Source organism: Engystomops pustulosus, chromosome 3 (assembly GCF_040894005.1).
Source record: "Engystomops pustulosus chromosome 3, aEngPut4.maternal, whole genome shotgun sequence".
Lineage (NCBI taxonomy): Eukaryota > Metazoa > Chordata > Amphibia > Anura > Leptodactylidae > Engystomops > Engystomops pustulosus.
Window position 1 is genome coordinate 101,656,266 of NC_092413.1, and position 12,320 is coordinate 101,668,585.

The window sequence follows — 12,320 nt, forward strand, 5'->3', positions numbered from 1 at the left end:
CTAATGGGTCAATGCTTCCCTGGTTTGCAGTAGTCATTGTCCTCCTCATCCCACTTTCTTCCATAACATTTTTGAAAAAGCTTTTTAACGAGTAATTAGTTGGACAGGGGTTTGTATAACCACCACTTTATTTCTTTTATTTATTAAGATTTCCATGGAGAGGATCCAGGTATATATAATAACTTTATTTTCATATAACATTGTGGTAAATCTAATTGAAGTTGTTTTTCTCATTTAACACATAGTATTTATCAGTTGCTATTCGCATGTCTCATTTTGCTTTGTGTCAGTTTTTAAGGTGAATTTTACCCTTCAACCTATTTTTGGGCTAGTACATCAACCCTATAAGGGATATTTATCATTAGATTTAAAGACCTTTTTGTGACTTATTGACAACAAAAAATGCATGTGACAATTCCTACCACTTGTACATAAAGATACTAACCAGCAGAGTTTGCATTCTATCAGTTGGAGTGATGACCTGTAAAGCCTGATTTATGAACTTTTTGAGTCTCAAGGTCACTCCATTCTAAACCTCACCCACCGGGATCTGTAACAGAGGCTTACAAAGCCTACGGGCCAGATGTTAGCATAACATAAGTGAATATGACTCCATTTTATCCATGAACTACCTAGTTTCAGCCGTTGGGTTTATTGTTTTATTAAACTACCCAGCTAAATATAATTTGATTTTATTAGGTTCTCCTGACTATCTTCAGAGCATTTTAAGAGATGCTGTCAGTGCCGTTAACGAATATGGGGAAGGTAGGTAAAGTAATTCTTTTCTGTGCTTTATAACACTTTTAAAGGATCTGTTACATCTGTTATCCTTTATACACTTCTCATTTATTTTCTTCTTGCTTTGGCTCCAAAAACCACATAAAAAAACTAAACAAACAAAAACATGAAAAGTTGAACAGCAAGGGAGCAATACCTTGCCCTGTTACTGATCAATACCTGGCACTGGCACTGAATAAACAAAGCACACAGAACTAGAAGAAGTTGACTCTGTGCCCTGTAGCATCCAAAAGCTGTAAATGCAGTCACTGCTCCTTTTTAGTGTAAATAGTAGCCTCCGCTGCAAGGATAGGGCTGGATCACTATGGGGACACAGAGTAAACTATGCTCTCTGAGTGCTTCCGAACAGCTGGTCACTGAGGAGGACCCCACAGCCACCATTGATCAACTATTTTTACCCCATAGCGCAATAAGACGTACCCTTACGTCTTACTGCGCATGGGGGAGTATGAAGAGGGCTCACAGGCTGAGCCCTCTTCATACTCACCGGGCATTAGCTTCATAATGAAGCAAACGCCCGTCGCTAACACCCGCGAACGGTGCTTGCACCGATCGCGGGTGTTAACCCTTTGATTGCCGCCGGCAAAGCTGCCGGCGGCATTAAAGAGCCGGCGGCGCATGGGCGCCGCCATCTTGGCTCCGATCGTCACTCCCCGTGACGTCACCGGGGAGCGGCGATCCGTTGCCATGACAGCCTGGGATCACACAAAGATCCCAGGCTGTCATGATCGAGGCTATCTATTATAATGTGCGATCTGCACATTATAATAGATGGTATGCAAAATCCCCATATACTGCCATACTGTAGTATGGCAGTATATGGTAGGATCAATCAGACAACCTAGGGTTAAAGTACCCTAGGGAGTCTGTAAAATAGTAAAAAAAATAAATAAAAAAAAGTAAAAAAAAAAAAAATTATATTAAAAAAACATAAAAATTCAAATCACCCCCCTTTCCCTAGAACTGATATAAATATAAATAAACAGTAAAAATCATAAACACAATAGGTATCGCCGTGTCCGAAAATGCCCGATCTATCAAAATATAATAACCGTTTTTCACTGCGTTAAACCCCGTAGCGGAAAATAGCGCCCGAAGTCGCAAATGGCATTTTTTTGCCATTTTGAAAAATAGAAAAAATTCTATAAAAAGTGATCAAAATGTCGAACAGTCCTAAAAATAGAAGCATTGAAAACGTCATCAGAAGTCGCAAAAAATGACACCACCCACAGCTCCATACACTAAAGTATGAAAAAGTTATTAGCGCAAGAACACGGCAAAATGAAGAATTTTTTTTCTTTACAGGAGGTTTTAATTTTTGTAAATGTATGAAAACATTATAAAACCTAAACAAATTTGGTATCCCCGTGATCGTATTGACCCAATGAATGAAATAGACATGTCATTTGGGGTGCACAGTGAAAGCTGTAAAAACCAAGCCCACAAGAAATGGCGCAAATGTGTTTTTTCATCATTTTCACTGCATTTAGAATTTTTTTCCCGCTTCCCAGTACACGGCATGGAATATTTAATACCATCACTACGAAGTGCAATTTGTTACGCAGAAAATAAGCCATCACACAGCTCTGTACATGGAAAAATAAAAAAGTTATAGATTTTTGAAGGTGGGGAGTGAAAAATAAAACCGCAAAAACGAAAAAGGGCCTGGTCCTTAAGGGGTTAAGGCCACAGATAGTATTTCATGTAAAATATCCCTTAAAGTTTCTGTAAAGGAAAAGGGATTCAAGGTCAAAATGAGACACATATTAAGCGTTTCAGCAGGAAATATATGCTTTTTCTGTGTGTATAATGCTTTATATCCTTCTTTTCCAACATTATTGATCAATTTTTAAAGTAAAAAAAAATAATAATTAGACATTGAGCCAAAAATCTGCTTTCTGTGTATACCATAAAATATCCATGGTATTGTTGGTAGTAACTGTTGCAGTAGCAGGTAGATCATTTGTTTATGGTCTCTGTAACTGATTAAATATTTGTATTACTGATCTTTAAGGAAGTACAAAAGTGATATTGTATTAATAAGTCGATGAGCTATGAAATCCTAAGTATTAACAAAAATGTTTTCTTTTTTTAGGTTACGTTAATGTCCTCCAGAATATCTCCTATAACGGATTTAATAAACTGACTCAGTTTGGAGGGGGTAACTACAATACATAAAATACTTAAAAAAGCTGATAACACATAATGGGAAACATTTATCAAGGCTTTCATGCAAAAGCCATAAATTGTGTCTATTCCCCCACCCCCTTATGCCACCTCCATACCATTTTCTTCTCAAATCTATTTTAATTATATTTTAGCAATTTCTCAACCCATATAGTTGATATAGTATAGTAACATAAAACATCATTTCGATATGGTCCGACATGAGATATTCATCCAAGATGTTTCTATCCAATGAATCTGTCATGAGTGAAGCAATGGAACAGCCAATTTCCCCCACAAACCTACACCAAGCCAATAAAATAATGTGAATGGCCATCTTAATTTTTACTGTTATCTTTTCAGCAATATTTGTAAAGTAGTCCAAATTGTCCTTTAGTCCAAAAATGTGTCATTAGTCAAACACGAATTTTAAAAATTTGTTTGAGTCTGGGTACAAATCAAAATTTGAACACTCACCCCCACAGTTGTTGCTGATATGTAATCACATGAGCGTAAATGGTGGTGCCAGCACCGATCACAGGTGTTATGGCAGGTGGAGGTTTGGGTCAGCCAAACCCAAACATGTAGATGAAGTCCAGATTCAGGGACTCAAGCCTTCAATGTTGGGCAAAGACGCGAACAATGCTGTTCGGGTCTGTTCATTACTAATAGTGAGTAAATGTATAGTGCTGTAGAGAAGTACTCTATTGCAAATTGAATTCCCAAAAATATTTTGTGCTTATTGACTTATAGATTGGGCTCAGTTCCTGCAGAATTTCTTCCAAGAGAGATTGAGTACTGTTACACAGTATGGAGCAGGTAACACTTTATTTATTTTTGGGATAAAAATGAAATAAAATGAAAACTATTCATCTATTATATTTATTTAGTAAAAAAAAACAGGACAAAGTAACATTTTAATAACATATATGCCAATGCTTACTATTATTAAGTGCAATAGTGATTTATACAATTTGGCTTGTTGGTTCACTTTAAAGTACCAATGTACAGTACCATAAAAAATGTGGCAAACAATAATTGTCAATGAAACAGCTGCAAATGCTGTAGTTCTTACCTTTTTGTCATCCAATATACAGCACACCTTAAATTTTAACTGCATCCATAGAAGTTGCATCAATGATCAGTTCATGTTATTTGACCAGGGGGATTTCATGGTCCTTTATCCAGTAAGATTTGCAACATCTACTCCATGTATGCATCTGATCACATAAAATTACTGCATACCTCGTTGAAGGTATGGGGAGGAGCTGTGATTTCATGTGATCACATATATACATGGGATAGACTTTCCAGATCTTAATGGTTAAAGGACCTTAGATTATCAGGAACCAGGGGTAGTTGACCCACTGGACCACCGCAGATGATGATGTAAGCTGATACCTGGAGCAGAATCTCAGTGGTACCTTGTCTTCACGAGAGCCTGCTGCAAAGAAGATTGGACTTGCTGCAGTATGGCACCACCAGGTCACTCTACAGGCATGACTTTGACTGCGGTGGTGGCCAAGGCAAAGTACCGGCTCAGAAGACAGGCATGGAATCGTGGTCAGGACAGGCAGCATAGGATCATATTCGGGGACATAGCAGAAGGTCAGGGATGACAGCTAAGGTGCAAAGTAAGGAACAAAACCGAGGTCACAATGGGAAATCACCATAAACACAAGGGATCATCAGGAGAAAGCTTTCTCTAAGTCACAAGGCACAAAGATCTGGCCAGTGGCACAAGAAGAGGCCCAGGAATTTATCTGGGATGTTGGTTGGCCAGCACCAATCATTGGTGCACTGGCCCTTTAAATCGTGCACATGCCATCGGAGGCGGGGACGTATGCGCCTGAGCAAGGAGACCGACACTGGAGCATGGCGAGGTAAGTGAATCTGCAGAGCTGTGGTGGCATAGGGAGGCACACAGGTGCGCCCGCGACCCGGAACATGGGTCACAGGGGCACCCGTGACATAGATGACATCACTCTGGTCACATGACATGCTGAGAAGAGAAATGGGGCATGGGGAAGGGTAGATAGAAGGGGCACACCAAGCATGAAACTTCCCCTCTGGTGCCAGGTGGAATAAACTTTTAAGGGGGATGTGAGGGAAAGAATTTTATCTAAAAGAAGAGTCAATTAATTAATAGGGCTCTATGGGAATCAGAAATTAGCGGTATTTGAGAAAATGTGGTGACAGTTTTCCTTTAAGTCTCCTTGTCCATTGTAACCTGTTTACTGACAAGTCTGACCAGACCTGAAGACAACCACATTGCATTGACTTGAAGAATCTTCATCTCTGAGTTTTCAATCAATTTTTTCATGCATGCAAGGGTAGAGTGCCCTTTAAATGTCAGAATATAGTGCATGTGTGCTCTAGTTTCTAGTTTCATATTGATATTAATCTTCATATAAACATGTTATCTGTTTTCTGTCAGAATGGGCTCACTTCTCCCAGAACTACTTTCATACTATCTTCCTTACACTTTTTGAGTATGGAGAAGGTAACATCATCATTGTATGGATCATAGTTTGTTTTCAGCATGTTACATAGTTTTCAGCTTTTGAAAAGTCCCAATATACATATAATCTAGATAAAACCTTTCACATAATTATCACAGTTAATGAACAACATCTAAATGACTACTTCAGTTCTGTAAAAAAAAAAGTGTTAGAAGCAGTTGTTTTTATACTAGTTACATAACAAAAGGGCTACATGAAGAACTTTGTCACCTTTGTGTTTTTTGCACTTCCTTCCATTAATTTGTTATAAAAATCATCTACATCACTTATTTGCAAACATTAAAAGCATGCCGATGTTATTTGTCTAAGGGATAAATCCATTCCATCATATAGGTTTATAGTTTTGCCAGTAACACAAAGGGATTAATAAAACATTGTAACATAGACTTTGTGTATATTACTCCTTCCTATTGCCAGTCTGTTATTAGAGCACTAGATGACACACTGAAGATAATTTCCAAAATATGACCATATTTTTGATATTTCTATTCTCCTCTAGAATGTGCCCAATTCTTCCATCAAGTCTTTTATGAAGGACTTAATAAAGTTTTCCAATTTGGAGAAGATAAATATATTCAATACATAAAAAGTATACATCCAGAAGCAGAGGAGTCTGGATCCTAACCTCAGAGTCCAGAAATTGAGAGTTAACTATTATAATAGTGCCCCCTATGTACAAGAATATAACTACTATAATACTGCCCCCTATGTGCAAGAAAATAAATACTATAATACTGCCCCTATGTACAAGAAAATAAATACTATAATACTGCCCCTATGTACAGGAATATAACTACTATAATACTGCCCCTATGTACAAGAATATAACTCCTATAATATTGCCCCCAATGAACACAAATATAAAAACTACTATAACCGTGACCGCGATCGTTAGCCCCCTGGTGAGCAGTGTTTCTGAAAGCAGTTCTGAAGTCTGTACACAGCTGACACAACTGGAAGAAAAGCTGATGTAGACAAACTACAAAATGTCAGAAGACAAACATTTATTTCCTATTTAACAAATATATAACGAAGTCTAGTATCACTTAGCTATTTAACTCTTGAAAGAAAAATCATGATGGTTCCAACGTTTCATAACACAGTGTAGACTGGTAGTTTTTAGAGACTGTGACTATAAGTTTCATATCATATTTTTTGTGTGAGAGTTACACAAATGCTAGCAAGAACAATCATGCTACATATTTTTTTTTATTCAGATTGATCTTTATTGGTTTTACAATTTTTAAAGAAAACAAGACAACACAAACAATACCCCAGTTGAGGAAACAAACAGCTTCACCTTCTACAATTCTGGGATGGATCTTGGCCATGCCCCAGCCCTTCAGCTCTTTACCAAACATACATAATCACTCATACCCCGACATTCGTACCCCCAGCATAATCCTGCCCTCAGTAATGCATGCTACATATTTAATGTAGATAAGAATCCAGACAAGTTTACATAGTGAATAAGAGAATGTAATTTTTCTAATTTGCTTTCAGATTTTACTCAGTTCTTCACGAATCTCTTCTACAATGGACTGGACAACGTTAGTCAGTTTGGAAAAGGTAAAATGTTTCAAGAAACCTATGTAGTATACTGTAATGTAATGGTACATGAACTGCGTGATGTAGCAATATGTCAAGGTGATCACTAGGACAGCACTGGCCTACCCACAACATTGATGCCAGGAGAACAGATGTGATGCACAGCTGAACTTCTGCCACAATTCCTGAGATTTGAAAAGCTCGGATCCCAGCAGTTAACCTCATCACCACTTGTATTCACCTGTTAGGGCACATGGTCTAGACATCTAGATTCTGTTGACAGTTGTGTTGCTTTTGAACACAGGAATGGATACAAAACTCATTTTCTGTAGACACTTTTAATTTTGAAAACAAAGCTACATGCACTATTTCCGTATGCATAGCTAAATACCAAATTTGCTGGTTTATGTAAACTGCACAAGTGTATTTTTATTTTATTATAAAAATACACAAAAACCATTTATGGACTGAAATAACAAAAATATTACATGCATATACATGCAAACATATATTTTTATTATTAGAGTCTAAGTACTACTGGCAGCAACACAAACACACTGGCCAGACACAAACAAGAACCGTGATCCCTAATACTGAAACCCCTCAAACTGTCACCTGCCTTCTTATTGGTTCCACCTTAAACGTTGGTCAATAACTGGCAACATTCCCTTTCTATGCCAAGTGTAAACATTAGAGATGAGCGAACATGCTCGTCCGAGCTTGATGCTCGGTCGAGCATTAGCGTACTCGAAACTGCTCGTTGCTCGGACGAATACTTCGCCCGCTCGAGAAAATGGCAGCTCCCGCCGTTTTGCTTTTTGGCGGCCAGAAACAGAGCCAATCACAAGCCAGGAGACTCTGCACTCCACCCAGCATGACGTGGTACCCTTACACGTCGATAGCAGTGGTTGGCTGGCCAGATCAGGTGACCCTGGGATAGACTAGCCGCTGCCCGCGCTGCTCGGATCATTCTGTGTCTGGATGCCGCTAGGGAGAGAGCTGCTGCTGGTCAGGGAAAGCGTTAGGGTGTTCTATTAGCTTACTGTTAGGCAGGAGTGATTCTCCAAGAACCCAACAGCCCTTCTTAGGGCTACAATAACGTTCTACTTTTTTTTTTTTTTATTTGCATCTAGTACCATTTTGTGAGGAATTAGCAGGGGGACTTGCTACCGTTGTGTTTAGCTCTTAGTGGCACACATATCCACCTCAAACACCAAAGTGGGAAAATTTAGTAGGGGTTGGATTTCAATTAGGCACAGTCTGCCATTTGTCCTTTTTTATTTTACGTTTATTTTGTTTAATAACTCAGCGTCATCTCATCTGGCATATTAGTGTGCTTTCATACTTGGCTAGAAAATAGCCATAGGAGAATCCAAACGGCTTACTTGCGCCTACAGTAGCGTTATATATTTGATTTCTGGTTGATCTGCTGGTGGCTGTACTTGCTGCAGTGCATCTACTAGCCAATTGTGAGCAATTTGTAGTGAGACTTGCGACCGCTGTGTTTTGCGCTTAGTGACGCACATATCCATTGCAAAGACCGAAGTGGGAAAATTTAGTAGGGGTTGGATTTCAATTAGGCACAGTCTGCCATTTGTCCTTTTTTATTTTACGTTTATTTTGTTTAATAACTCAGTGTCATCTCATCTGGCATATTAGTGTGCTTTCATACTTGGCTAGAAAATAGCCATAGGAGAATCCAAACGGCTTACTTGCGCCTACAGTAGCGTTATATATTTGATTTCTGGTTGATCTGCTGGTGGCTGTACTTGCTGCAGTGCATCTACTAGCCAATTGTGAGCAATTTGTAGTGAGACTTGCGACCGCTGTGTTTTGCGCTTAGTGACGCACATATCCATTGCAAAGACCGAAGTGGGAAAATTTAGTAGGGGTTGGATTTCAATTAGGCACAGTCTGCCATTTGTCCTTTTTTATTTTACGTTTATTTTGTTTCATAACTCAGTGTCATCTCATCTGGCATATTAGTGTGCTTTCATACTTGGCTAGAAAATAGCCATAGGAGAATCCAAACGGCTTACTTGCGCCTACAGTAGCGTTATATATTTGATTTCTGGTTGATCTGCTGGTGGCTGTACTTGCTGCAGTGCATCTACTAGCCAATTGTGAGCAATTTGTAGTGAGACTTGCGAACGCTGTGTTTTGCGCTTAGTGACGCACATATCCATTGCAAAGACCGAAGTGGGAAAATTTTGTAGGGGTTGGATTTCAATTCGGCACAGTCTGCCATTTTTCCTTTTTTATTTTACGTTTATTTTGTTTAATAACTCAGTGTCATCTCATCTGGCATATTAGTGTGCTTTCATACTTGGCTAGAAAATAGCCATAGGAGAATCCAAACGGCTTACTTGCGCCTACAGTAGCGTTATATATTTGATTTCTGGTTGATCTGCTGGTGGCTGTACTTGCTGCAGTGCATCTACTAGCCAATTGTGAGCAATTTGTAGTGAGACTTGCGACCGCTGTGTTTTGCGCTTAGTGACGCACATATCCATTGCAAAGACCGAAGTGGGAAAATTTAGTAGGGGTTGGATTTCAATTCGGCACAGTCTGCCATTTTTCCTTTTTTATTTTACGTTTATTTTGTTTAATAACTCAGTGTCATCTCATCTGGCATATTAGTGTGCTTTCATACTTGGCTAGAAAATAGCCATAGGAGAATCCAAACGGCTTACTTGCGCCTACAGTAGCGTTATATATTTGATTTCTGGTTGATCTGCTGGTGGCTGTACTTGCTGCAGTGCATCTACTAGCCAATTGTGAGCAATTTGTAGTGAGACTTGCGACCGCTGTGTTTTGCGCTTAGTGACACACATATCCATTGCAAAGACCGAAGTGGGAAAATTTTGTAGGGGTTGGATTTCAATTCGGCACAGTCTGCCATTTTTCCTTTTTTATTTTACGTTTATTTTGTTTAATAACTCAGTGTCATCTCATCTGGCATATTAGTGTGCTTTCATACTTGGCTAGAAAATAGCCATAGGAGAATCCAAACGGCTTACTTGCGCCTACAGTAGCGTTATATATTTGATTTCTGGTTGATCTGCTGGTGGCTGTACTTGCTGCAGTGCATCTACTAGCCAATTGTGAGCAATTTGTAGTGAGACTTGCGACCGCTGTGTTTTGCGCTTAGTGACGCACATATCCATTGCAAAGACCGAAGTGGGAAAATTTTGTAGGGGTTGGATTTCAATTCGGCACAGTCTGCCATTTTTCCTTTTTTATTTTACGTTTATTTTGTTTAATAACTCAGTGTCATCTCATCTGGCATAGTAGTGTGCTTTCATACTTGGCTAGAAAATAGCCATAGCTATAGGATAGCATTGTTTGTTTTTAAAAACTCAAAAACACAAAAAAAAACAAAAAACACAAAAAAAAGTTAAAAAAAAATTAAAGTTATAACTCTCATTTTAAAAATGTTTAACCCGAGGGCTAGGGGTAGAGGACGAGGGCGGGGACGTGGGCGTCCAACTACTGCAGGGGTCAGAGGCCGTGGTCCTGGGCGGGGTGAGACACCACCTGCTTATGAGGGAGCAGGGGAACGCCGCAGAGCTACACTCCCTAGGTTCATGTCTGAAGTTACTGGGACTCGTGGTAGAGCACTGTTGAGGCCAGAACAGTGCGAACAGGTGATGTCGTGGATTGCTGACAATGCTTCGAGCAATTTGTCCACCAGTCAGTCTTCCACGCAGTCCACCCATGTCACCGAAATCGCCACTCCTCCAGCTCCTGCACCTCAGCCTCCTCCCCCCCAGTCTGCCCCCTCCCAGGAAAATTTGGCATTTGAACCGGCATACTCTGAGGAACTGTTTTCTGGACCCTTCCCACAGTCACAAACCACTTGTCCGGTTGCTGCTGAGCAATTTTCCGATGCCCAGGTTTTCCACCAGTCAGTCTGTGGGTGATGATGACCTTCTTGACGTAGTGGAAGTGTGTAAAGAGGTGTCCGACGATGACGAGACATGGTTGTCAGACAGTGGGGAAGTTGTTGTCAGGGCAGGAAGTCCGAGGGGGGAGCAGACTGAGGGATCGGAGGATGATGAGGTGACAGACCCAAGCTGGGTTGAGAGGCCGGGTGAACACAGTGCTTCTGAGACGGAGGAGAGTCCTCGACCAGAACAGGTTGGAAGAGGCAGTGGTGGGGCCAGACGGAGAGGCAGGGCCAGAGCTGGTGCATCAGCGCCAAATGTGTCAACTAGTGAAGCTCCCGTGGCGAGGGCTCTTGCGGCGAGGGCTAGATCTTCAGAAGTGTGGAGGTTCTTTAAGGAAACACCGGATGACCGACGGACTGTGGTGTGCAACATTTGCCAAACCAGGCTCAGCAGGGGTTCCACCACTACTAGCTTAACTACCACCAGTATGCGCAGGCATATGAATGCTAAACACCCCACTCAGTGGCAACAAGCCCGTTCACCTCCGGCCGTGCACACCACTGCTCCTTCCCCTGTGTCAGCTGATAGTCAGCCCCCTGCCCAGGACCCTGCCACAAAAACCCCATCGTCGCCTCCACGATCCTCCACAGCATCCACCAGCGTTCAGCTCTCCATACCCCAGACGCTGGAGCGGAAACGCAAATATAGTGCAACCCACCCGCACGCCCAAGCCCGCACATCTCCAGATTGCTTAGCCTGGAGATGCTGCCCTATAGGCTAGTAGAGACCGAGGCCTTTCGCAACCTCATGGCGGCGGCCGCCCCTCGGTATTCGGTCCCCAGCCGCCACTACTTTTCCCGATGTGCTGTCCCAGCCCTGCACCAGCACGTGTCAGACAACATCATCCGTGCCCTGACCAACGCCGTTTCTGACAAGGTCCACCTGACCACGGACACGTGGACGAGTGCTGCCGGGCAGGGCCACTATATATCGCTGACGGCACATTGGGTTAACTTGGTGGAGGCTGGGAGCGAGTCTGACCCTGCGGCTGGTCATATACTGCCGACGCCGAGGATTGCGGGGCCTACCTCGGTCCAGGTGTTTCAGGCCTACTATGCCTCCTCCTCCTCCCACCCCTCCTCCACCTCCTCCTCCGAACTACCATCCGTGGGCACGGCGCCATCAGTCGGTAGCTCTAGGCACAGCAGCAGTGCCGTCGCTAAGCGACAGCAGGCGGTGCTCAAACTGCTGAGCCTAGGCGATAAAAGGCACACCGCCCAAGAGCTATTACAGGGCATTACGGCGCAGACTGATCTGTGGCTGGCACCGCTGAACCTGAAGCCAGGCATGGTTGTGTGTGACAACGGCCGTAACCTGGTGGCGGCTCTGCAACTCG

General features: G+C 41.7%; 1 protein-coding gene across 37 annotated transcripts in view; it reads left to right on the plus strand.

The window, feature by feature from the left end:
- The window catches only part of TRDN (triadin), a 478,227-nt gene that overhangs the window by 431,728 nt on the left and 34,179 nt on the right, over positions 1-12,320 (plus strand). For all 37 annotated transcript variants that reach the window (XM_072141623.1, XM_072141646.1, XM_072141659.1 and 34 more), the window contains 6 exons: positions 149-169; positions 700-765; positions 2,894-2,959; positions 3,718-3,783; positions 5,402-5,467; positions 6,990-7,055. In XM_072141623.1, coding sequence (XP_071997724.1) covers positions 149-169; positions 700-765; positions 2,894-2,959; positions 3,718-3,783; positions 5,402-5,467; positions 6,990-7,055 — 351 coding nt within the window. The remainder of the gene's footprint in view (positions 1-148; positions 170-699; positions 766-2,893; positions 2,960-3,717; positions 3,784-5,401; positions 5,468-6,989; positions 7,056-12,320) is intronic.